Source organism: Arvicanthis niloticus, chromosome 14, assembly GCF_011762505.2.
Source record: "Arvicanthis niloticus isolate mArvNil1 chromosome 14, mArvNil1.pat.X, whole genome shotgun sequence".
Lineage (NCBI taxonomy): Eukaryota > Metazoa > Chordata > Mammalia > Rodentia > Muridae > Arvicanthis > Arvicanthis niloticus.
Genome location: NC_047671.1, coordinates 72,860,244 through 72,885,732, shown reverse-complemented (window position 1 = coordinate 72,885,732; position 25,489 = coordinate 72,860,244). Strand labels below are relative to the sequence as shown.

At 45.3% G+C, this 25,489-nt stretch overlaps 1 protein-coding gene across 1 annotated transcript in view; it reads left to right on the top strand.

Annotated features, from left to right (window-relative positions):
• The window catches only part of Ttc39c (tetratricopeptide repeat domain 39C), a 70,080-nt gene that overhangs the window by 21,017 nt on the left and 23,574 nt on the right, over positions 1-25,489 (top strand). Inside the window, exons 2-5 of the mRNA XM_034518091.2 lie at positions 13,631-13,679; positions 15,793-15,921; positions 18,949-19,063; positions 24,165-24,519. Coding sequence (XP_034373982.1) covers positions 13,631-13,679; positions 15,793-15,921; positions 18,949-19,063; positions 24,165-24,519 — 648 coding nt within the window. The remainder of the gene's footprint in view (positions 1-13,630; positions 13,680-15,792; positions 15,922-18,948; positions 19,064-24,164; positions 24,520-25,489) is intronic.

The following is a 25,489-nucleotide window of genomic DNA, read 5'->3' as shown; positions in this document are numbered from 1 at the left end:
AAGGCTAGGAAAGGCCTCCTCCCAGCCAAGGAAAGGCTAGGAAAGGGCTCCTCCTAGCCTGCGTGAGTAGAAGACAATAGAGATGTTAGGGATCCATAGGATAGATAGGTGGGTGGATGGATGGATGGATGGATGGATGGATGGATGGATGGGTGGATGGATGGGTAGATGGATGGGTGGATGGATGGATGGGTGGGTGGGTGGGTAGATGGATGGGTGGATGGATGGATGGGTGGATGGATGGATGGGTGGATGGATGGATGGATGGATGGATGGGTGGATGGATGGATGGATGGATGGATGGGTGGATGGATGGATGGATGGATGGATGGATGGATGGATGGGTGGGTGGATGGGTGGGTGGGTAGATGGATGGGTGGATGGATGGATGGGTGGGTGGGTGGATGGATGGATAGATGGATGGGTGGATGGTTGGACGGTTGGTTAGTTAGTTAATTGAGACTGATTACTGCTTGTAGCCACTTTTGCTGGCGTAATCATTTTTGTATGAGCAAGGCCTAGTCCAGATGTAGGCAATAAATAATATAGGAGGCATCATGGGAAAAAGTCAGATTTTTCTCTTCAGGAATTGAAAGGTAGAGGAGGAGATAAGTGGGTGGTTGTTTAATTGTACACCTTTGCTGAGCTGACCCATAGAGCCTACTAGGCAAAGGGGAGGAGGGCAACTAGTGAGGGGCAGATGGTTGCAGGCGCGTTAGAGGTCCTGGTTAGAGGTGACATGAGCACACTGAAAGGTGTCTGTATGGAGCTCTGCTTCTGTGAGTTTGTATGGACCCAAGTCTCAGGGGAGGCTCCTCAGCAGTCCTGGGGGAACCCTTCTTTAGTGTGGAGCCCAAGACGGTGTTACTGGGACGAGTCAGCACGGAGAAGAAAGGCTTGTGACAGGCCAAGGCCAAAGATTTGAGAAACTACGGCAAGCTTCTGTAACAGGCTCCGCCCTCTATATACAAGATTTTATTTGGGGGAAGAAAATATTATCAGTGTCTTTAAATTTTCCTTTGCTGAAACGGTTGCATTAGGATACAGAGTATTTTACGCAGATGTGGAGGGCATTCCCCAATACTCAGCACATGGGAGGCTGAAGCAAAGAAAAATTCTAGGTTCAACCTGGGAGACACACACACAGAGACAAAGAGGGAGAGGGAAAGAGAGAGGCAGAGAGAAATATGCATGCGCTTTGAAATTTTAGTGAACACAAATCTGTATGCCTGCATTTTGAGCCCCAAATCTTAACAGATACCTGAGAGATCTTGCTAGTCAAAGTATGGCCTGAAGGCATTAACATCATTTAGGGTCTTGATACACAGTGGAGCCCCTAGGGCTTCCACCTTGAATCTACAAAAGGACTATTGTGTTTCATGAAGTGCAAGCAGCTCTGCCTTAAGGCTCTGCCCTTTTGTTACTTAAAAGAAAACATAAACAAAATTAATTGTAGTTCCTCTCTCCTGGAAGGCTTCAGTGAAGGCCAGAATAGCCTTGGGGACGAGAAGTGGCCTCGAAGTAAAAGTGTGTCTTACTCGGCTAATGTTTCCACCTGTAATTTAGTGTGAGTAGAGAAAATAGAGTATTTACTTTTCTGATTGACTGAACAGCAGCACCTTACAGGAGGAAGGCTCTTCCTGGATCAGACTTCTTAGTCGCTGTTCTATTGCTATGAAGAGACACCGTGACCAGGGCATGACTATTGTAAAAGAAAGCATCTAATTGAGGCTGGCTTACAGTTTCAGAGGTTTAATCATGGTGAGAAGCATGGTGTCTCTCAGGTAGACATGGTGCTGGAGAAGCAGCTAAGAGTTCGACATCCCTGTCTCCAGGCAGCAGGTAGAAAGTGACCCTGAGCTTGGCCTGGGCTTTGGAGACCTTAGAGCCCACCCCCAGTGACACACTTCCTCCAACAAGGCCACACCTCCTAAAAACCCTTCTTTAGTGCTACTCCCTGACAACCAAGCATTTAAATGCATGAGTGCCTTTGTATTCAAACCACTGGGAGTGGGACTCCTATGTTGCCATCGATCAAGAAGCCTAGCTTGGGCTGAGGGAGTATCTGGGCAGAAGCCTGTATCACTCCTCTCACTGACCTACTTCCTCCAGCGAGACCAGACCTCCTGAAGGTTCTGGGCCTCCTAAAACAGCACCACCTAGTTGGAACCATGTGTACCAACACATCAGCCTGTGTGGGTCTACATCCAAACCACTAGGGAGCTTCCAGACACAGGAACCTGAGAACTTCTGACCACACAAGCCAGGCCTGTGTGCTTGGCCTCAGTGCACCTTGTAATCTCCCTTTGCTTCACCTTGATAGTTGTTTTCACTGTCAGATTGGGCCCATGGGAACTGAGCGTCCTCTCCATGGATGCTGGCCTCCTTCTGCATCTCACTTGTCAGTTGATAGAGGATTTCTCTTACCCAAGGGTTATTATCTTGGTAGCAGGGGTGGTGAGCAGTGTCTCTTGCAGTTGTATGTACCACAGTGATGATATTCTGAGCTGTGGAAATGTTCCTGCTGACTGACTCATGTACTGAAAGTGGAACAGTTTGTCCCATATGCTCCTTACAGTTAGGATTATGTCATCGGTAGGAGAGGATGCAGTAGGCTATTTGCCTTGTTGAACCTCAGGACAATTTTAATGTTTAATTCAGACTAAATGTGAATATACTGTTGCAGATATCTGCCATATATAAAGTACCTCATTTACTATACTGCAACACTTCAAGTTTAATTATATATATATATTTTTTCAAAAGTTTAATTATATATATATTTTTTTTCAATATATAAATTGAAATTATTAAACATTATTTTCAATATTTATTCAAACTCTAATTTTATTCAAATTAATTATAAATTTATTCAAACTTAAATAAATTCAAATTATAATTTAATTATTTTTTATTAAATATATAAAATAATATTATTAAATATATTTATATTTAAAAACTTTTTTATCTTTATGGATGTTTTGCCTACATGTATATCTGTGTATCACATATGTGCCTTGTGTTCTCAGAGACCAGAAGAGGACATAAGATTCCCTAAAATTGGAGTTATCGATGTGAATTGCCATGTGGGTCCTGGGTTCTCTTCTGAGCTGTCTCTCCAGCCCTTACTTAATAGTTTAATTAGAAAGTTAAATGCACAGGTGTCAGGTAACAGGTTATTGAAAAATAATACCATAAGAGCCCTTATTCTAGTGCCTGTAATAGTCCTTGGCATATAGAGGTTCTTAAACAATATTTGTGAGACTTTGCATGAGAAACTAGATGACTTACAGATGAGCCTTTAACGCTCTACAGGAAGTCACCTGTATGGCCATTAATCATAAGCAGCAGTTTTCTTGTTTATTTGTCTTATCTAGCTTAGCATTTTGGGCCTGCTGCTTTGTGTTCTGCATGTTTAAGAAGCCGTAATGACAGGTAACAAGTGTGATTGCAAGTTTCAGATTGCCATCCCTTTCTGATTTGCTTATATATCCATGTCAGGGCATGTCGCTCCATCCCTCACACATGAGGAAGCATGGCCTCGAGGCTGAGAGGCAGTTTATCATGCTGGTAGTATCACACTTCAGTGGCCAGGTCAAAAAATTTAAACTGTGCCTTCTCAATCACTCTGGAGTGAGCATCCCTTAGTTATGACTACTCTTATAATAAGTGGGTAAATATTGATGTAGGTGAGTGTAGTGAATTTGTGTGACATTATATTCTGACTCCTGGAGCTCTACGTGATATCAAGTAAACACCTTTGCTTAGACCACTTGTTCTGTAGTTTACTTCTTTGCTGTATCCTCTTAGAAACTTCGGGGGTTGGGGAGGGAAGAGAGTGAGATTTTCCAAGTTTTGGCATCAGTTTTCACCCTCACAGTGTAGACACTCTGTCTATACATTTGAGCACACAGCTAAATATGATGTTTCCCACACGTCTGCAGGGAATGAAGTCCATTTGAATATATTTTCTTTTTGCTTTGACTAATTAGATTTTGTTTTGCTTTGCTTTTTTGTTATTGTTGTTATTGTTTTATTTTTGAGATAGGGTCTCAGTATATAGCCCTGGCTGGCCTAGAACTTACTGTGCAGACCAGGCTGGCCCCTAACTCACACAGATCCACCTGCCTCTGCCTCTTGAGTGGCGGCATTAACGACACTCGCCACCATTCCTAGCCTTGAACTTTACCTCATAGAGTCTACCTGATGCTGTGCTGGAATGTGTAGCTGTCCCCAGACACCAGCTTCTCTAGGGCAGCGAACTTTTGCCATTGTGTGCACGTGTTTAAAACCGTAGTTTAACCGTTGTAACGTTAGAGAGGCTAGTAACTTACGAGGTTTTATGGATACACAACTTTTCTAACTTGAATGTGTACTTATTGTCACTTGTTCTGGAAAAATCACAATATGCATGTCGTTCTTAGACTGGCAGTATGTCTCTTTTTCTCTCTCCTTCCATCTCTTTCCTGTTCTTTCTTCATCCTCCTCCTCCTTTCTTTAACCATGTCTTTTAAATTTTTCTCTACATTTTAATTATTTGTGTGGATGTTGGTGGAGCGCACACAGCACACATGGAAACCAGGGAGCAGCTTGGAGGAGTGATTTCCTCCCACCCTCCAGGTGCTGGGAGGGAGTTCAGGTCCAGCTTGGCCTTTACTGTTTGAGCTGTCCTGCCATCCCTTGTAAATTCCTGTTGCAGGAGAGCAGAGAACATGCAGAGGAAAGCGGCATGCATCGTGGCAGGAGCAAAACCAGCCCTGCATGCTTGTAGCTTAATTGGGTAATTAAGAGTTAATAAAGCAACTGAAGAAGGAAATGCTTACTGATAGGCTTTAGAGTCCTCACGTACTGTTATGAAAATTAATAATGTTATATTGAAAACAGGGCCAGTAGAGGAAGTAATGGAAGAGCTTGGGCTAGACGGTGCCTGCTTATTTTATCTTGGCAGGCAGTGCTTTTGGTCATTCTGCCGTCAGTTCACATTGATAAATACCATGGACTGCATGTATGACTTGGGGATCTGACCATGCCTCTGTTACAGTAGGAATGTGAGATTTAATTTGGCACGAATAAGCCATCAACGTTGGAAAACAAGCACATCATATATTTTGCAGGTGCATTATGAAGTTCAGCGGTGAATAACCTGTATGACACTGTTACATGTGAACAGTGAGCAGCCGAGGTGACATGTTCATATGCCTTCCTCCTTGGGTGTGCCTTTCTGTTCATTGTGGAAGTGATTACATTCCCTTGTCAACTTCTACTTTATAGCAGCCAGGGATGCTTTGCAAATGGTTTTTAAGGGTTTATTTTTATTGATACATGTATGTGCAAGTACATGTACATGCAGATGCCCACGTTGCTGCCTGATGTAGGTGCTGGGAACTGAACTCTGTTCTCTGTAAGAGCAGCAAGACATCTTATCCACTGGGCCATCTCCAGCCTCTCTTCCTTTTCCTTTGATAGTTTTTTTTTTTTTTTTAATGCAAGGTTTGTTTTCAAATTCAAATCTGAATTTGAGTATGTATAGGCAAAAAAAAAAAAAAAGGAGGTTTGTTGTCTCTATTGTGGAATATATTTTGTAGAAATAGTATTTAAACCTTTAGATTGTGTTTTGTTGGTGGTGTTGGTTGTTTTTTTTTTTTTTTTTTTTTTTTTTTTTTTTTAAATATGGTTTCTGTCTATAGCCCTAGCTGACCTAAAACACACTGTTGCCCAAACTGGCCTGAACTCAGCCTCCTAAGTGCGGGGATTACAGCTGAGGGCAGTTCCACCATACTTACCTGTACTGGAAGCCACTGAATTATAGAATTATAGTTACAAATCAGCTATCAGTGCACAGTTATGTAGTTAAGATGTCTTTGAAAACTTAAAGCCTTTACAATTACATCCGAAAGGCATACTGGCTCCCGGAGCTGCTTTGTGATGCCCATTTAAGCTATATTTCACTTAGTGGATAAGGACTGTTCCTACAGAGTGACAGTGGCAGAGAGCTCTTGGGAGAGGCAGGAAATCATTTTAAGCAATTTATGTGCTCCAAAGGCTGTCAAGAAGGAATCCTCTCTGGGATAGCTTCTTAAGAATAGTGAGGACTTTTGTTTACTTAAAATAATTCATTATTCATCACTTTCCCTCAGTAAGCCCTTATGCTGTACCTGCTCTCTGCCAGACACTATTTTAGTTAGTGTCTTTACTCAGTAAACAATATTACAACCCTGAACGATGCAGAGACAGCTAACGGATGACGGATGACGGCCACCTCCAGTGTAGATGCAGGCACTTGTCCCTTAGGATTTGTGTTCATTCCATCATCTGTTCATGCATTAGCTTGTCAACAAGAGCACCCTAGCCCCTGGCGTGAGCACCAAGCTGGTGTGACATGTCCTGAAGGATGGGGGCTGAGCAGAATCGAGATCCCAGAGGGGGCTCCCACCCTCATCCTAGAGACCAGGAAAAGTATGGAACTGAGTGTTTGTTAGAAGCCTGGAGACCGAGCAGGAACTGTTGAGGGATAAAAGGACTTGGCCAGCGGCCTGGATGAGGATGCTGTATGTCAGAGCCCTCGGCCAGAGAGCAAGGCCTTTCCCCTGGTCCAGCTTAATGTTCCCACATGAGGTACTAGAGATTTAAAAGTGAGTGTTTCAGTGACAAGTCATAAATCTGCCTTCTTAGGGTTCATCCAGTGGCTTTGAAGAATAACTTGCCATGGTCATCTGGTTTGAATAGGTTTGGCCCCCATAGATTCATGTGTTTCAATGCTTGGCTATAGGGAGTGGCAGTATTAGGGGGTGTGGCCTTGTAGGATAGGTGTGGCCTTGTTGGAGGAAGAGTGTCAGAAGGAATGTAGGTAATCTTTGAGGCCTTCTTTGTTCGGGCTCCATCCAGTGTGACATTCCAGTTCCTCCTGGCTGCCTTTGGATCAAGATGTAGAATTCTTGTCTCCTCTGGCACCATGTCTGCCTGTATGCCGCCATGCTTCCTACCATGACGATAATGGACTAAAACTCTGAAACTGTAAGCCAGCCCCAAATAAGTGTTTGCCTTTTAAGAATTGCCTTAGTCATAGTGTCTCTTCATAGTGATGAAACCCGAGACATCATCCTTCATTATTCTTAATGATTGCTCTTAAAGTGTTTCAGTTGGCATGTACTATTGGTGGGCACTGTGGAGTACTTATGATTTGATGCCTGTACACTGTGTATAATGGGCACCCAGGGTAACTAACTCTCCTTCCTCATCATGCATATCATAGGAATGCACTGCTCGCCATTGTTGTCTGGAGGAAGCAAAGATCAAAGGCCTAGTTACACTCACTGAGGAGTCGTAGCAGTGGAGCATCCAGCCCCTGGTTAGCAATGCTGTTCCTCTGTGGGGAGGAGGTCCAGAGTCCTGCCGCTCACGGCTTGTCTAGCCTAGCCTGTTCCACGCCATTAGCATCCCTCTTCCCAGTACAAAACAGGTCTTGATCATACCTAGCCCAGCACATCCCCTCCAACCTTATGGCCTCCTCCTCCTCCTCTTTTTTAATAACCGCTGAGTTCAACTTGTGCCGCTTGCACACACGAGTGAAGGGCCAACCACCAGGAGCATGGGCAGCCTACCAGTGGCCACACAGCAGAGGCAACATTCCTCACTCCATTCCAGCAGCCATCAGTTGCCCGTTGTCCCCAGCTAGAGATGGAGCTCGCTGAGCTCTTCCCACATCCAGCTGGAGTACTGACTGGCTCAACCTCATAGCTCATACAACATCTCTCCCCATCCTCAGCTCTGCCATCTTATCTGCCATGTCTTCCAAAATGTTCCCTGTAGCTGGGGGGCAGGTAGATTTGATAGATGCCCACTGAGGTTGAACAGCCAGCATTCACTTCTTCTTTGACCAGTTATAAGTCTCTGTAATGACTGCTTCCCACTGCAAAAAGAAGCTCCTCTGACAGGTTAAGAGCAGCGCTACTCGGTGGGTGTGAACGTACTGGGGAAGCAGTTTGACTGCTTAGAAAGTGACAGTAGTAAATGTCCCCTAAAGACCTAAGACATTGCCATCCATGGGACTTTTTGACCAGGTTTTGTATCAGTCGGGCATGAATTCCCTCTCGTGGAGCGGGTCGAAAGTCCAGTCAGAACGTGGCTGATTATTCCCTTAGTGTTCATACCACTGTTACCCAGTGGGCATCCCTGGCAGGCTCTGCCTATAGAGAAGTCCACTGCCACTTTTGTCCCCCAGTGGCCTTAATCACCTCCAATCAAGCTTGGAAAGAATAAACATCATTTTATTTAGTTTTATTATTCAAGGCAGCCATCCTGTGTCCCAGTTTGGTCTCCAAATCTCTATGAAACCAAGGATGACCTCCCGAGCACTGGGAGTGCAAATATGCATAGTCATGCCCAGCTTGTGTCTAGTGGAGATCACGCACAGGCCCTGCGCATGCCAGACAGCATTCTATCAGCTGAGGTATATTTCCAACCCTAGTGCTGACATTTGAATCCTTCCTCAGAAGTGGGGCATGGGTTTTTAGCAGGCAGGATGGTGAAGTGAGCAGGCTCCAGAGTTAGACTGTGTGCTCCTGTCTCTCAGCCTTGGAGGATGGGGCCTAACGACTGGAATGGCCATCAAGGTGACTTAATGTTTTTAGGATTTTTTTATCTGGTCCCAGCAAGGTTCAGAAGGGACATGTCTCCGATGCTGCCCAGCCAGAGCTCTCCAGAGATGTTAATGAGTAAAGGAGGTATCAGGGGGGCTTTAAACCAAATGCTTTCAAAACAAATTAGGTTTTTCTTCCCTCTGAATATTTTTCTACTACAAATTAAGTTAGAAAAAATCCTTTAAGTGAGCCTAACATTGAATGTTCTTAGCTGCCATAGGAAATGAGATATTTTCTTTGTACCGTTGGCTTAGAGTCTTTCTTTTTCGTTACTTCTCACTTGTTGTGTTAGGGGTGTGGGGACACACCACAACATGCTTGTGGAGGTCAGGGACACCTAGTGGGAATCGGTTCTCTCCTCACACATCAGTCCTGGGGATGAACTCAAGTTGTTAGGCTTGGCAGCAAGCTCTTTGACTTGCTGAGCCCTTTTGTGGGCCCAGAGGATCTGAAAATGGCTGTAGTGAGTACAAACCATATTTCTGCTAAACTCAGGGATGCAGATGGAGACCCTGCACTGCTTCAGGGATGTTTGCTGCCGTTAGTTCACTCTCCGGGGCTTTTCTCCAAGTGGGGCAGAGTAGAGCCTGAAAGACTTCATCAAGCCCCCCTTAAGTCTGACAGGGTTGTGAGTCCACTCACGGGTCTCCTCCAAGGCACCCTCTTTTTTTCTGCACACGGAAGAGGCTCCTCTCAGTGAGCATCTGACAGATGGTCCATTTGGAACTGTCCCTACTTTCCCTCCTAAGTACTCGTGCACACAAAATAAAGGGAAACTTTAATTTAAAAATGAAAATCAGTTCATTGTATAATTTTCTTTCCACTTTATTTCTGAGAACAAACCCATATCAACTGGGCTTGGAGCATTCTGGAGAAACTTCAAATATTGGAAGCTTCAAAGAATTCCTTTCCCTTGAAATGTTGGTCAGCACAGGGGCAGATGACATATGGCTTCCTTGTATTCTTAACAGGGTCTCTACACTAACAGGAAAGAAATTCAGACCCATTTTATGAGTGATGGTTTACTTTCAAAATTAAACTGTGGTGGTGAACACAAGGAACCCTTTGTTAGTGCAGTCCAAAAGACATCTTTTTTCTTGAAGGGGGGACATTTTTGTTACTACTTTGGAAAATTCCGTACATGTTGTATTTACTTCTTGTAACTATAATGGACTGACTATCTGAGGTGGGCTGACTTAAAAAGGGTTTATTTTGCTCACAGTTTGGGGAGAGGGAGTTTTGGGGTCCTAGTATGGGCTTCAGGTTAGTTCCGTGGAGAGTCACCTGTGCTTCCCTGTGTGAGAACAGGGATCACACAGCAGGACAGGAGGCAGAGAGACTGCAGAGGCCAGGTTCAACCTTCTAGCACAGTTCTCTTTGGGTCATCAACCAGGGCCCAGGAGGTATACCTGAATTTCATTCAAGGTCATTCCCCCAGTCACCATGGACCCCTAAAGGACCTGTCTCAACATCATCAGAGTAAAGACCACATTTCCAAAACATGGACTCCCGGGAAACAAACCATAACCCAACCATGGCCCATTTCTAATTTGTATAGGCTAGTGTAATGAATTGTAGCATCTGCATCAAATGTATTCAATAATTATGACACTCTTATCTATACGTTTGGCTATTAAGCTTTGAGGGGCAGGCAGCCCCAGAACAAAGAATTACAGGTTTTAAATGCTAAGAATACCACCCTTGGAAAACAGACATGCTGGTATTTAGCTCTTAGGAGTGTGTTCTCAGTGCAAGGTACTTCCTGTCCCTGTCAGATGTCTTCCTAGATAATTAATGGTTTATCACTACTGTCAAGGGCAGCTTGATATCTTGCCTTCTAATTGTGTGTGTGTCTGTATGTCTCTCTGTGTGTATATATACCTATGTATGTGTCTTTATGTCTGTGTATGTGTATATATGTGTGCTGTTTTCTGTGTTCTGAAATTATTTTTCCGTGTTTCCATTGTTTGGTATGCCTTATGTTAAAAACAGTTTTTGTCTCCCCAACCCAACCCCCGCCCTGTATGGCTCTTCATTGTTGTAGAAGAATGAAGGATCTTTACCGTGACGTAGTTTACAGGATGGCTCTGGCCAGTTCTGTCTTCTTAGCGCGCGGTATTGGATTTCTTGTTTGCTGTCTTCATGATTGCTGTCCGTGCGTCTTTGGGACTCACAGAGGAAAGATGTTCTAGTTGTCTTGGTTGCTGTTGAAAGTCGGTCCCTCCCCTCTTCAGCCAGTTCCTCCAGTCCATAGAGAGTAGGCAGGGTCACTGCCTACTGTCTCCCTCCCCTACTTAAATTTGATCAGTTTTCAAAATAATGGGTTGGTTTTCTAGGATCTTCTGTCACATGAAGTGTTCCCCACGTGCTCGGGTGTTTGAACAGTTGATCTCCAGCTGGTGCAATTGTTTTGGGAGACTGGAATCTTCAGGACTAAGGCCTACAGAGCTTAGATAGGCCGGGCTGTTAAGGAGCAAGCCTGGTACTCTTCAAGTCTGTCTCTATCTCCTGATCTCTACCTTTCTCTACAATGTGAACTTATGTCCTCTGTGACTATGAGTCAGAATGAATTTCTTCTCTCTGAAGTTGCTTCTGTCAGCGTTGCTTATAATAACTGGTACGTTTTTTATCCTTTTAATGAAAACGTTTAATTAGTTTGGCTTATACTGACTTGTTTCCACACATTTTCCCCTCAAAGACGGCGAAACATTTTCATCATTGGATAGTAGGAACCTCTTTAAGAGCATGGTTTTTTTTTTTTTTTTTCCTCTTAAAATTGTTTCCTCTGTGCTGTAGCCAGCACTCAAGGCTCTTCTTGCACCTCGTCTGGAACCAGCGTGGCTTTTCATGGAGGAGACACACTGTGCTCTGAAGTGTATTCAGGGAGGGTGCTGACTACCCACATGGCTGCTGGGCATGTGCACAGCTGGGCAGTGAGCATTGTTTCTGGACTTTGCAGGGGACGGAACTAGGAAACAGATCCATTGCTAAAGACTGAAAATATACACTGAATTTGCATGAACTCTTGCAGTTTGTATTCTGAACTGGCTTAGTGGGTAGACACATCAGCTGCTTTTCCAAAGGACCTGGGTTCAATTCCTAGAACACACATGGTGCCTCATAACCATCCATAGCTTCAGTTCCATGAGATAGCTCCCTCTTCTGGCCTTCTCAAGCACTGCATGCATATGGTACATACACAGGATGTATGCAGGCAAAACATACACATAAAATAAAAAACAAAGGAAAATGTTATTAATAAGTATAAAGTCATTGGTTTTAATATACTTCATCCTGTATCACAAAACTATGTCTCCACTATTGTAGAAAAACAGAACCTACTTGTCCTGTAAGGGTGTGGCCCCTGGAAACTGGTTGAGACTTGTGGAATAGTGTCCCTGAGGATGGTCGTTTCTGGGGACATTCCACAACAGGAGTGTACTGTTAAATTAACATTTTTAAAAGTCTATCAGTTATGTCACCCAAACTGCTGCTATGTTTGGATTCACATGTAGGTTCATTTAGTTTTGTTTACAGCTTGTAGTTCCTGTCAGGGGCTCCAAAGTCTCTTCAGTGAAGAATGAAAATACAAGAGCATCCCTTTCTGCTCTTTCCCCTTCTCTCTGACATTCTAGGTATACATTTTCATGTTTAAGGGGTATGTGTGTGTGTAATTTTTTTTTTTGAGACAAGTCTTATGTAGCCCAGGTTAGCCTCATACCTTGAACTCCCAGCCCTTCTGCCTCCACTTCAGGTGCAGAGAGACTGCGGGTGTTTGCCCTATCACGTGGCCTGTGGTGCTTGGCATTGGGCTCAGACCTTGTGAATACTGGATAAGTGTTTTTACCAATGTCCACAGTCCTAAATACCTGTTTTTCAAACAAATGTTGGGGCTTTCCTGCCACCGTGGGGTCCTCATGTGACTGTCGTTGAACTCAGTAGAACCTGCTTTCTGCCTCAGCCCTGGGTTTTCAGTAGTTACCCTCATATCTTTGCTTTCATTTTAAAATCCCCAAGACATGTTTTGTATAGGGACATGTGTATGGGCCAGAGTTCATTAAGATGAAGTAAGTTAGTGTTAGGTCCCTTGAAATATGTGAAGCTGGCTGAGTGGACCCAGCAAGGGGACATGGGTGGACTCAGCCCTGCCGCTCACAGGGCTGCGGAGATAGGCTGACAGGACGGCAGTTCATGCCTCATGTCTCCATGCTGCCTGGTGGATAGGCAGGACCTCAGGGAGGGAAAGCGCCTCCGCTGGACGGGTGCCAGCATATTTTCTTCCATTTAAATGATAAGACAGTATGTGAGGTAATGGGAGCAAGACTTGGCGCCATGAATAATTAATTCCTGCGGTTCTCAGGAAGCTAATTTTAGCCAAGATCACAAAGCAAAAGCAGCTGAACTGCAGTCAGGGGATGGGGAAGCAGCGAGGCCATCGAGGCCATCGAGGCCATCCATCGCTGTGCTGAAATCCATCAAATGCATCTGTCCTTGAGAGCAGGGACCTCACTCCCTCACTGACCTGGTCCTCCGATGCCTGCTGTGTAAGACAGCAGGATGCAGTTAATACAGGTCTAGAAGCCTGTACCACATCTAAGCTCTAGGTGATGCTGTGGATTGAGAATCAGCAGCGGATGTTTGGCGGACACTGTAGTCAGGACAGACCTCCCAGCCAAGGTCAGGGGTCTCAGTGCTGCTCTGGGTCCTTGACAAGTGAGCTGACCTTCCTGTTGGTGGCTGTAGTTGATTTAAGCATCCTTTTAAGTGGCGGGGGCGGGACTTGAAGGCAGCTATAGAGTGAGCAGAAATACAACAACTTGCTTTTGAAGAATCCAAGATGGAGTCTCTCCTGGTAACAGAGTCAGAAGTACCTCAGCTCTTCAACTTCTCTGTGCTTGCTTACCGTACCGTCTAGTGACTGGGGTGCACCCTGTTTTACCCAACACTTTTAGAGTGAGACTTCCAATAAAATGTTTCTGTTTCTTCAACAGAAATCATAGTCCATTAATGAGTTTTGGAGCCAGTTTCGTCAGCTTTTTGGTAAGTTGATATCAAAAGAGATACTGCGGTCAAGAAAACAAATATAAGGTAATGCCTGTTTGCCTGCTGGCTATATAGACACACTGTTAAAGAAAACCTAAAATTATTGCCCATTGATTAGTGTCTGTGTGATAACTGTTCTCCCCCAAGTATAAAAATAAAATGCTTATATATGATTTTTAGAGGGTTATATTTTTTCCAGCTTGACTCTTTTTTTTTTTTTTTTTTTTAGAATAAAAATCTAATTGAAAGCCCTTCAAAGGTTAAGACTGTATTGTGATGAGAAGAAAGGTCTTGGTAAGGAAGGTTAGCAGCAGCCTAGAGGATGAGTTGCCAGCTGAGCTAAAGCATCCCAGTACTTGAGAGAGGAAGAAACAAGTTACAGTAGTTTGATTCAGTCAGCTGGTCAGTATAGGAGGAAGCATTTGATTCTCTGAAATGCTTGTCACATAAGCTACTTCATACATATCATGCTAAAAAAAATCATCATAGACTTGCATAATGGAGAAAATGTACCAAGTCAAGACTAAAGGGGGAGAAACTTACATTCAAGAGTGAGAAAGAGAGCAGCCAGTGGGCATGTGTGGACAGCCTTCCTGGTCCTTGGCCAGCACCCAATGCTGGGTTTTCACTTAGGCTGTTGATCTTCTCTTAATGGAACACAGGTTTTAAGCCTCCTCTTTGCAGGAATTCTAGCTCCATACCTAGGGGAAGGCTGTTCTAGGTGGGGATTGTACTATTTGTCTCTGTCTTGGTTACTTTTCCTGTGGCTGTGATAAAATACAAGCCAAGAGCAAATGAAGAAAGAGTTTGCCGTGGAATGCTTTGACCTTAGGGTCCATAATGGTTGGGACTGTATCAGGGAGTGATGAATGCCTTTGTTTAGCTCACCTTCTCCTTTTTATAGACAGTTCAGGATCCCAGCATAGGGAATGGAGCCACCAACAATGAGCAGGTCTTCCTACCCTAGTTAACCGCATCAAAATAATACTCCATAGACCTGCCCAGAGGCCTGTCTCCCAAGTGATTTTAAAGCTTGTCAATTTGAAGTTGAGACCATCCATCACAGTACTCGCATGACTATGAGAGAGGGCATGGAGACAGAGGCAGAGGTCTTGGCTGAGAAATGGGGAGGAGGAGTGGAAAGTGAGGCTTTAGCAAGGCTGAGATTTGAGTGGCCTAAATGATGGCTGGAAGGAGAACATGGCTGGAGCAGAGGTGAGGTCTGATTTGGTGAGAATGAGAAAGTTGATTAGAGTCATATCATACCAAAGGAGCCTTAAACGTCAGCCAGACCCAATGGAGAATGAAAAGATGGAGACACTAGGACACCAGAGACTCCAGCAGATCCAGTCGGGCCTCCAGAGAGCTGGATGTCCCACCCCTGTTGCCTGTTCAGCCTAGACCTTAGTTCTTTCTCAGGTGTTTTGGTGCCTGGTGGAGGCAGGAGAAGCAGAAGTTCAAGGTCTTCCTTATCTGCAGATTGACTTCAAGACCAGCATGGGCTACATGAGACTACTTTTAAAAACCAAGCAGACAGATAGCCCACTGTTGTACGGGGTGTAGGGCACAAGTGCTCATCAAGGAGTGACTGTAGATCATGCAGAGTTACTTCCTTGCAGGAAAACCTACCCACAGGAGTTTCTGTCCCTGGAAAGACTGATTTCCCGGTGGAATTTACTGACTGTTCTTTTACTAGTATGTTTGGTTCAGTATTTGAAGCCAGAGATCCATCAGCGGATAGAATGAACTTTTGAAAGCGGCACTGTTATAAAAACTAAATTGAATAGGTCAATCAAAAGTGAGAGAGAATTTCCACTATGTTTGAGTTTTAAAGAGTATAAAACACAAGAATATTCACCACCATATAATTTTCATGCTGGAATAACTGAGATATAAAGTCTTATTTTCCACTAAGATTGTAGTTTTTTAGTGACTTGGGTGTCCTATAACAGTAATTTTTTTTTTTTTTTTTTTTTTTTTTTTTTTTTTTTTTTTTTTTTTTTTTACCTGAGAATCATTGAGGTTGTTTTTCTAGTGTGGCATTTTGTGGTAACAGCCTGAGGTCCCCATGCCTGCTGGCTCACCCAGTCCTTTCTCTGTTCCCTGGAAGAATGCCATGATGACATTCGAGGAGGAGAAGATGCAGTTGGCATGTGATGACTTAAAGACCACGGAGAAGCTGTGTGAGGGTGAAGAGGCTGGAGTAATCGAGACAATTAAGAATAAAATCAAGAAGAATGTAAGTGCATTGGCTTGTGGACCACATCCTGTTTGTAGAGCATGCTTCACTGACTTGGGTTTGGTATCTAGGATATAACTGAAAATAGACACTAATTATCTGTCATGGCTTCTAGTTAGTACTGTGTCTTTTAGAATAGTAGACGCCCCTTCAGTCACTGTAGCCATCTCTCGCCTGTTCTTAGAGTGGGTGTGACAGTATTAAATGCCAACTGGCCACCACCTAGGATCATTGGGGAAGAGACCCTTAGTTGAGGAATTCTCTAGAGCAGGCTGGCATGTCTGTGGCAGATTGTCTTGGTTTTTAATATATGTAAAAATATATAGCCCATTGTAGGTGGAACCATTCCCTAAGCAGGGACTGCTGAGCTGTGAGGTAGGGGAAAGCTAGGTGAAAGCTAGAGCCAAGCAGGCAGTGTGGAGCATCCGAGTCTCCCTGCTCTCACTGATGTGTGACCAGCTGCTGTGTGTTCTCCTGCTCTCACTGATGTGTGACCAGCTGCTGTGTGTTCTCCTGCTCTCACTGATGTGTGACCAGCTGATGTGTGTTCTCCTGCTCTCACTGATGTGTGACCAGCTGCTGTGTGTTCTCCTGCTCTCACTGATGTGTGACCAGCTGCTGTGCGTTCTCCCTGCTCTCACTGATGTGTGACCAGCTGCTGTGTGTTCTCCTGCTCTCACTGATGTGTGACCAGCTGATGTGTGTTCTCCCTGCTCTCACTGATGTGTGACCAGCTGCTCTGTGTTCTCTCCTTGATTTCCCCTCATCGTAAGACTGCAACCTGGAGTTGAAAATCGAATAAACCCCCTTCCTTGAATTGCTTTTGCTTAGGTTACTTTACCTCAAGAACAGAAATGAAAGTAGCACAGCTCTGTGGTGGAGGCTCTTGAGGTGAGGGTTTTCTGGGTGTGACTAAACAGGCAAGGGCAGTAACTGACAGAACAGTCACACGTTGGCATGTTCCTGGAATCCAGCTGTTGACCTAAACTTCCCCAGGAGTTGCTGGCCTTTGGTTATAATCAAAGTGTCAGTAAGCTTACAATCCAGCCTGGGAGATAACTCACCTGTGAAATGCTTGTGTGTGTGCAGGAGCACTTGGTTTTGAACCCACATAGAAAGCCAGGCGTGATGGCATGCACCTGTAATCCCAGCACTGGGGAAGTCAGCCAAGCCTAACCAGTCTCAAGAAGTGAGGTGTTGTAGTGAGATGCCTCACTGAGAAAAGGCACTTGCTGCCAAGTCTGGCAACCTGGGTTCAGTTGGCACGGCCCACAAGGTAGAAGGGAAAAAGTAACCACAAGTTTTTCTTTGGCCCCTACATGCATGTTATGGTGTACACACATGTGTGCATAGGCAAGCACACATGCACACAAATAAATGACATTTATATTTAAAAACAAAAACAAGACAAGCTGGACCATATCTGAAGAGGAACCATGCCTGGCATTGTCTTCTGACCTGCACACATACATGAACACATATGGGCACAAACACAAACAAGATCATAATACACATATTTAGAATTTGCTTTCACCATTCACTGTAACTTGCATGAAGCTCTTGAGACAGTCTGCTCAAACTGCCTGGGTTTCATGTATCGTGTCACACCTGTCATTTAACAGTGGGTTGTAGTCATCAAGTGCCCAGCTTTTCCTGTGCTTTGTCAGGCAGACAACATGGCCATCGCTGGAGTAGGTTACAGGAGGGAACCCCACACCTGCCTTTTATGTGGCCTCCTGATCTAGAGCTCAGCTCATCACCTTGTGCATTTAGCACTTTGGCCTGCTGAGCCATCTCTCTGAATCATTATTTGTCTTTCATTCTTTGGTTCTTCCTAAATGTCATCCTCCTGCCTCCCGTACTCTCCTGCCTGAGGCTCTGAGCCCTGCTGGACTGTCTGCTGGAGGTTCCCATCGTCAGACAGCAAAAGTGTTGTACTTACTATTGCATGGTGACAAAGTCTCTGTTTTCTCATAAACTGTAAGCTCACTCCATGCCCGGCCTATCTGCACTCATTCCTACCAGGACACTGCTGGTATCTGAGACGAGCCTTACGGTGTGTAAAGCAGCTTCCTATGTGTGAGCTCTCAGCCCTCTGGCAACCCTGCATCACAGATGCTATTGCCAGACACAAAGGAGAGTACAGACTGACATCTCTCTGTTCCGGTGACTGCTGGGCTGGACATGAGCATGGTGACCACGATGGAGTGTGTTAAGTTTAGTCAAATGAAGGGAGATGGTCGTCCTGTTGTACACACTGTTGACACGTGCTGGAGCATACCATTTCATACAGCACCGTGAAGCTGGGTACAGTCACTCAGGAGGCTCTTAGCGTTAAGGTGGGAGTGTGCGTCACGGTGACTTTTCCATTCCATTTAGAAACACCCATATGACAAAGGACAGCATTAAAAACATAATTTGACTTTTTCTTGTTTTTACTTACATCTCTTAAATTTCAGGTATGATTTCTGATTTAGTCAGAAGTAGTTTTTTGTTTCTGGTTATATCTGAGTAATGGATGGGTGTGTGGTGTGTTCTCACCCTCGCATATCAGTTAGACACAGTAAAGGATGCGCCCTAATACCAGTGTTATTACACCCTGAGCACAGATGGCTGTAAAATGGCCTTTTAGGATTTGCTGTGTGGAATGTAATAGACACGAATATCTTTCATTTTATATTAAATAAAAATTTATAATTTATATTATCTGAAAAAAGATGGATCCCTTACTAGGTTTTTTTCTTTGATTTTTTTAAAATATTTTTTCATAAATTCCATTTTGATCATTTACAGCATGAGGTTAAATTACAATATTCTCTAGGACTACAAATCATTGACAGAGTGAAGTGAGACGAACATGGACCCCCTGCCGCAAGCCTCTGGTATAACTTGGTTTTGGCTTTGAGTGGCCTCCAGGGTTCACAGCTTCCGTGGGAAATCATTCTGTCCCGGTGGAGCCGCCTGTGCGGCTGTTTGGAGGCTGCGCCTTCCTTGAGTATGATTTACAACGTTCTTTTCACAACACAGGTTGATGCTCGGAAATCCACCCCCTCGATGGTCGATCGACTTCAGAGGCAAATCATTATCGCCGACTGCCAGGTTTACTTGGCTGTTCTTTCCTTTGTGAAACAAGAATTGTCAGGTAAGTGGACACAGTTTTTAGTGACACTTGCTGGTCAGTGAGCATGTCAGGGAGTGGGTTTTTTGTTGTTGTTGTTGTTACTTTAGACTTTTGGGGGTGTTACTGATTTGTTACTTAGGAGATGGAAACTCTAGGTGCCTAATGTGTGTGGAGCTGAGTCGTTTCATCCTGAAATCTGCAGACAGTCTGTCTTTAGCCTCGATGATTGTGTCTTTGTTAGAGAAGTTGCTGATGGCTTTGCTATGCAAGGCAATGATAGTGCCTTGTTCACCACATCGTACATATTATTCTTCAAAATTAAATCAAACCGGTTTGAATTTCAAATTCTTAGGAAATTGTTTTGAGCTCCTGCAGTGCCAAGTGTATCAGAAATGACTCTATGCTGTGCTTGAGAGCCTGATGTTGCAGCGAGCTTGGCAAGGGGCGTACACTGCGCTGTCACTGGTCTAACAAGGGGCGTACACTGTGCTGTCACTGGTCTAACAAGGGGTGTACACTGTGCTGTCACTGGTCTAACAAGGGGTGTATACTGCGCTGTCACTGGTCTAACAAGGGGTGTACACTGCGCTGTCACTGGTCTAACAAGGGGTGTACACTGCGCTGTCACTGGTCTAACAAGGGGTGTATACTGCGCTGTCACTGGTCTAACAAGGGGTGTACACTGCGCTGTCACTGGTCTAACAAGGGGTGTACATTGTGCTGTCACTGGTCTAACAAGGGGCGTACACTGTGCTGTCACTGGACTTCGCAGTGTGTACACTGTGCTGTCACTGGACTTCGCAATGTGCACACTGTGCTGTCACTGGCCTGCACAGTGTGCTTTTCTCCAGCCCCTTGCTGCCTTCATTTCTTGACTAGAATGAGTTCAAATGCATCTGGCGTTCATGCTGCAGGACTGAATTCCCAGTCTGGTGATGCCTCTTGGATCCTGACAGCAGAAACCTGCTGCTTGGCTGGACAGATTTGCACATGGGGGCAGGGAGCGGGAAAAGACTAGAAGACTAAGTGGAAATCAATTCAAATTCCTACTCAGAAACACATTTCCCCTCAAACCCTAAACGACAAGGAGATTTTTTCTGTGAAATAAACTGGACGTCATTTTCTCCCTTTCTTCTGTTCCCATTTCTGTCTTCTACTAGATGCTGCTTCTGTTCGGCTTCAGTTAAAAGGGAATTTAACTGTTATTCTGACATCTAACATTTGAACTTCCAAACATTCATCCTTCTTTTACAGTGTGTTTTCACCGTTTGCTCTGGTTCCCGCCCACCCCCAGCTCCCGTCCTCTCCCCCTCAGCAGCTTCCAAACAAGATAGCTCTAACATGTTAGGGACGTGGTGTGACTCTCTGTATGGCAGGAAAGATGACGCACCCGTGCCCACCCTGATCTGCCACCCCTGCCAAATCGGTGCATGACTGATACTTAGGGGATGCTTCAGGCAGCACGAGAGTTCTTCATCTGTAATTCTGGCATTCTTTTTCTGATGCCCAAGTTCTTGTGAGGAATTTGTGTTAGCCATTAAGAAAATGCCTCTTGGGCTGGAGAGATGGCTCAGTGGTTAAGACTACTCTACCAGAGGTCCTGAGTTCAATTCCCAGCAAACTTGTAGTGGCTCACAACTACTTGTAATAGGATCCGATGCCCTCTTCTGGTGTGTCTGAAGACAGCTATAGTGTACTCATATACATAAAACAAATAAATAAATCTTAAAAGAAAAGGCCTCTTAGCAGGTATGGTGGCACACACCTTTAACTCTAGCACCCTGGAGGCAGAGACAGGCAGATCTCTGTGACTTCCAGGCCAGTCTAGACTAGTGCCAGGACAGTTAGGGCTGCAGCTAGTCTCAAAAGTTAAATATATATATTTTTAAAAAGTATAAAGAAAACGTCTCTTAAGAGACAAGGGTGACAGGGTGTGTTGATGCACAAATCCCAGCCACTTGGTGATTGGCTTCACCAGGACTAACCCGGGAGCCCAGGAGTTCAGGACCAGCCCCTGCAGCAAAAGAATACTCCTCTCTCTGTCGCCCCACCTCCTCACCCAATTTTAATTTATTTTTGTTTCTGTGTGTCTGGATGTGGTTATGCACATGTGGAGTGAAGGAACACACGGAGCCTGAAGAGGGCATTAGTTCCCTCAGGGCTGGGGTTAGAGGTGAAGTGAGGCCTGACATGGGGCCCGGGCTGGGGGCTGAGAGCCTGGAGCCGGGTGCAGAGCTGAGTCTTTTGAAAATGCAGTGCTCATTCTTAGCCACTGGGCCATCTCTCTAGCCCTGAGATCCTGCCTCGTAAACACCAGAAATTAGTCATTAAAAAGGACGGGTGAAGCAGATGCAGCGAGGTCTTTGCAGATAGCTGTGTCTGCTGCTGCATTCTTATGAGCATCATGATGGCTCAGCTGGTGTTCTTCCTTCCCAGAGAGACAGCCACATCTTCCTACTTCATCACTCAGTTCTGCCCCTCAGGCTGGCTGTTTGTGCCACCTCTTTGTAGCCTCACAGTGCAGGTTTCTCAGAGCTTCCCTGATATGCTCCCTGTTGCCAGTGCCACTAGTCCCACTAGAGGCTGCTGGAGCCGGCCTGGGATGCTGTGCGCTGGTGCTTCAGACACTTAGCTAGCCTGTGTTACCCACAAGTTCCTTTTGTGGGTGTCAGATCAGACCCGCCCTTCCTGGCATCCTGGTGCTCATTCCTCAAGGTTCTTTGAAAGCGCTTGGAAGCTCGTGTCTGTGTTCACACTGCCCCTGTGTAGAAACACTTCCGCTCCTTCTCATTCCTCTTGTGCCATCAAGTGCGTCCCATGTCCTCTCTCCTCATGGGCCTCATCAGTCTGCCCTGGGTGATGAGAAGTGGGTACCCTCTGGTGGCCAAGTGAGCAGCTGTCACCCAGTGAACTACATGTTTATTTCTGAACCTACCTCCATGTCAGACAGTAAAGACTGAGGGTAGGAACTGATAGACCCCCCTGCCCAGGTGATCTACTTCCCTAGGTGTCTGACCTGCTGAGATGACAGGTGCTGATGGCCAGAGATGAAGGAGAGTGAATTTTAGCCTGAGGAAACTCTTAGTGTACTGGGGCGGGGGTGAGGGTGATTACATAAATTCTACCTCAGGAAGCCTGGGACCAGCAGACAGGATTACAGAGGTAACACCAGGCACAGGTGGTTCTGACCCATGGGGAAGGCCGAGGGTCTCTGGACCTGTCCCTCTGTGGTTATGAAGAATGAGGCCCATGGGGTATGGGTTAAGAGCTAGCCTCTAATCCCAGCATTTTGGAGGCTGAGGTAGAAGCCTGGTCAGGGCCACAGGGCAAGGCAGCTCAAAACCAAAACAAATGAAACACAACTACAACGAAAATTGGTCCATTTCTTGTCTGTCTCTGATGCATTTGGTGCCACTTCCCAGCACGGGGTCAGCGTGTGTTCTGTGAATGAGAGAGGAGCAGAGGGAGGAGGATGCTACTCAGGAAATAAATTGCCAGTAAAACATGGAACAGTGAGTCTATTAGAAGTCTCCTGTCTGTGGGTGAAGACAACAGGGAGGTGGGCTGGTTGGTGACAACTAAGTCACCTATTGTTGGGCTGGGAATATAAGTCAGAGAGAAGCACTTGCCCCACAGCATGGGGACTTGAGTTGGATCCCCAGAACCCACATGCAACGCCGGGTGTGGGAGCCTTGTTTTGCACGCAGTTGGGTTGCTAATCTTGACGAGTCCGATTATCTCTTAGATTTTTTTTAATTTACTAGCTCTGGTTAAAGCTCCCCAAGTTTGTGCATCATGAATACTTTATCCCCACAGGCCCTGGGCGCAGCGTGCTGTCTTAGGCATGTCGTTCACTGTACTTTATAAGAATGGGTATTCAGCCTTTCCTTCGCTGACTGAGTTCCGTGTGGATGGGAACGGAGAGCTCTTCACCAGCTGCCACTGCTCCTGCTTCTCTGTTCCTCTGCTGGTCTAGATCATTCCGGTTCATCTTCCCGAGCCTGGCCCCTTCCTTCCAAGTTCCTGTAGTCAGTCAGCTTTTCCCCTGGCTGGACTTGAACCCATGGCTCGCTGTGTCTTCCACTGAACTCTACTTCTGTCTCAGCTTTGTCACACAGCTGTTCCCTCTTCTCCAGTGCTGTCTCCTTGTCATAAATCAAGATTCTGTTTCCTTTAATAAGGGAAATGTGAAGTAAAACAGAGCTGAGTTTTCCTTTCTCAATTTCCAGATGAGGTTGGAGGGAGAGGGAGGAAGGATTTTACGTGTTACATGGGGGAAAGAAAGAATGTTAAGGAAATAAAATGGAGTATTTCACCTAAGCTCGGGACTTGTCTAGGTGGGGGCAAAAAAAAAAAAAAAAAAAAAAAAATCACTGCAGCTCCTGAAGAAGAGATCTGTAAAAGGTATCTGCTTCTCTGGGTTTCGCTGGACCAGTGTCTGAGGTGGCTCACTGAAGAAAGTTCTGTTACATTGAGCTAAATATGATATTGCAAACAAACGTTCATAATGAGACATTTAGCCGGGCTGTGAGGAAATGCATGCCCCAGTGCCTGTGGGGATCAGAGGACAGCTTGTAGGAATCAGTACTCCCTAGTATCATGCAGGTCCTCAGGCTCAGGGCAGGAGCCCTGTCTCCTCCCCCTCCCTTCCCCCCTCTTGCCCTCCCCTCCCCTCTTCCCCTCCCCTCCTCTCTTGCCCTTCCCTTCCCTCCCCTCCCTTCCCCTCCTTTCCCTTCCCCTCTTCTCTCATTCTTTCCCCTCTCTCTTCTTCTTCCCTCTCTCCTTTCCCTTCCTATATATTTCTTCCCTCCCTCTTTCCCTCCCTCCCCCCTTCTTTCCCTCCTTGTGTCTCTCCCTTCCTCCCTCTGTGTTTGAAGAGTTTGCTAACAGCAGCAGCAGAGCCACACACAGTTCTTACCTGTGCTCATGCTCAGGACACTGCCTGTAAATAGTAAATGTGTGGCTCCGTGAAGCAGCCAAGGTTCAGCAATAGCTATAACAGTATGTTTTCACGTGTCTGCTCTTCATTTCTTTCAAGCTTCTTGCCAATCCTCCTGTATCATGATGTGAATGCAAAGGCTATTGTTGGGTTTTGAATCCCTCTCTCCCCTTCTCTTCATAGCCTACATAAAAGGTGGGTGGATCCTTAGGAAAGCCTGGAAGATTTACAATAAGTGCTATGTGGACATCAACGCCCTTCAGGAGCTGTATCAGAAGAAGCTGACAGAAGAGCCCTTGTCTTCTGATGCTGCAAATGATAACCACATTGTGACCGAAGGGGTGACTGAGGAGTCCCTAAGCAGACTGAAAGGTGCTGTGAGCTTTGGATATGGCCTTTTTCACCTTTGCATATCCATGGTGCCCCCAAACCTGCTCAAAATCATCAACCTGCTGGGGTTTCCTGGAGACCGCCTACAGGGCCTTTCTTCACTGACGTATGCGAGCGAAAGTAAGGACATGAAGGCCCCTTTAGCTACGTGAGTAGCTATATTGCAATGCTTTGGTAGATAATGTAGTATTGGAAGTAGGTAAACTGCACTGCAGGATGTAAGAGACTTCAGGGGAAGTGCTGCCGGGTGGGTACTGATGCTGTGCCTGTCGTGCAGTGTCAAGGAGCACATTCTGTGCTGGTGGTGATGGAAACCCTGTTAGCCTGACAGAGGCACTGCTTGTTAACTCTCCGGAATCCTCTATTTGTTAGTTCCTTATTTTTTATGTGTATACATGTTTATGCACAAATATGTATATGTGTGTGTGTTTGTGTGTGTGTGTGTGTGTGTGGGGGTACACATCCACCTGTATGTGGAGACCAAAGAACAACTTGGGTGCCATCCTCCAATAAAGGCTCCCTGAAACAGGCATCTCTCATTGGCTTAGAGCTGACCAAGTCGTCTAGGCTGGTCGGCCTGCCAGCACCTCCCCCGCACTGAAGTTATGAGCATATGCTGCCAGCTCTATATCTTTATGTGGATTCTGGGATTGACCTTATATCCTCATCCTCGGGGAGTTGGTACTTACCCAGTTGAGCCATTTCCCCTGCCATCCCCAAGTCCAGTGTTCTATGTGGTGAGCTGACCCACTGTCCAGTGTCCAGTGCTTTGTAAGTCTTTCACCTTTCCACAGTCTCTCAGATGCACAATTCTGATTTTAATTGAATTTGAGGTCAAATTTTGTGTGATTCTGAAATTTTATCCTCACAAAGAATGTGAATGTTGAATAATTATCTTCTTTGGTGTTTCTAGTTACTTGGTGTAATATATATGTAGTATCCCTCTAGATTGAGTCATGGTTAAAATTAAAATGATTAAAAATATTTTCTTAAAAATAAGGACATGATTTTAAAATTTTCTTGGGGTTGGGGGGCAGGAGACATGGTTCAGCAGTTAAGAGTGCTTGGTGCTCTTACAGAGGATTCAGGTTTTGTTCCCAGCACCACACAGCAGCTCG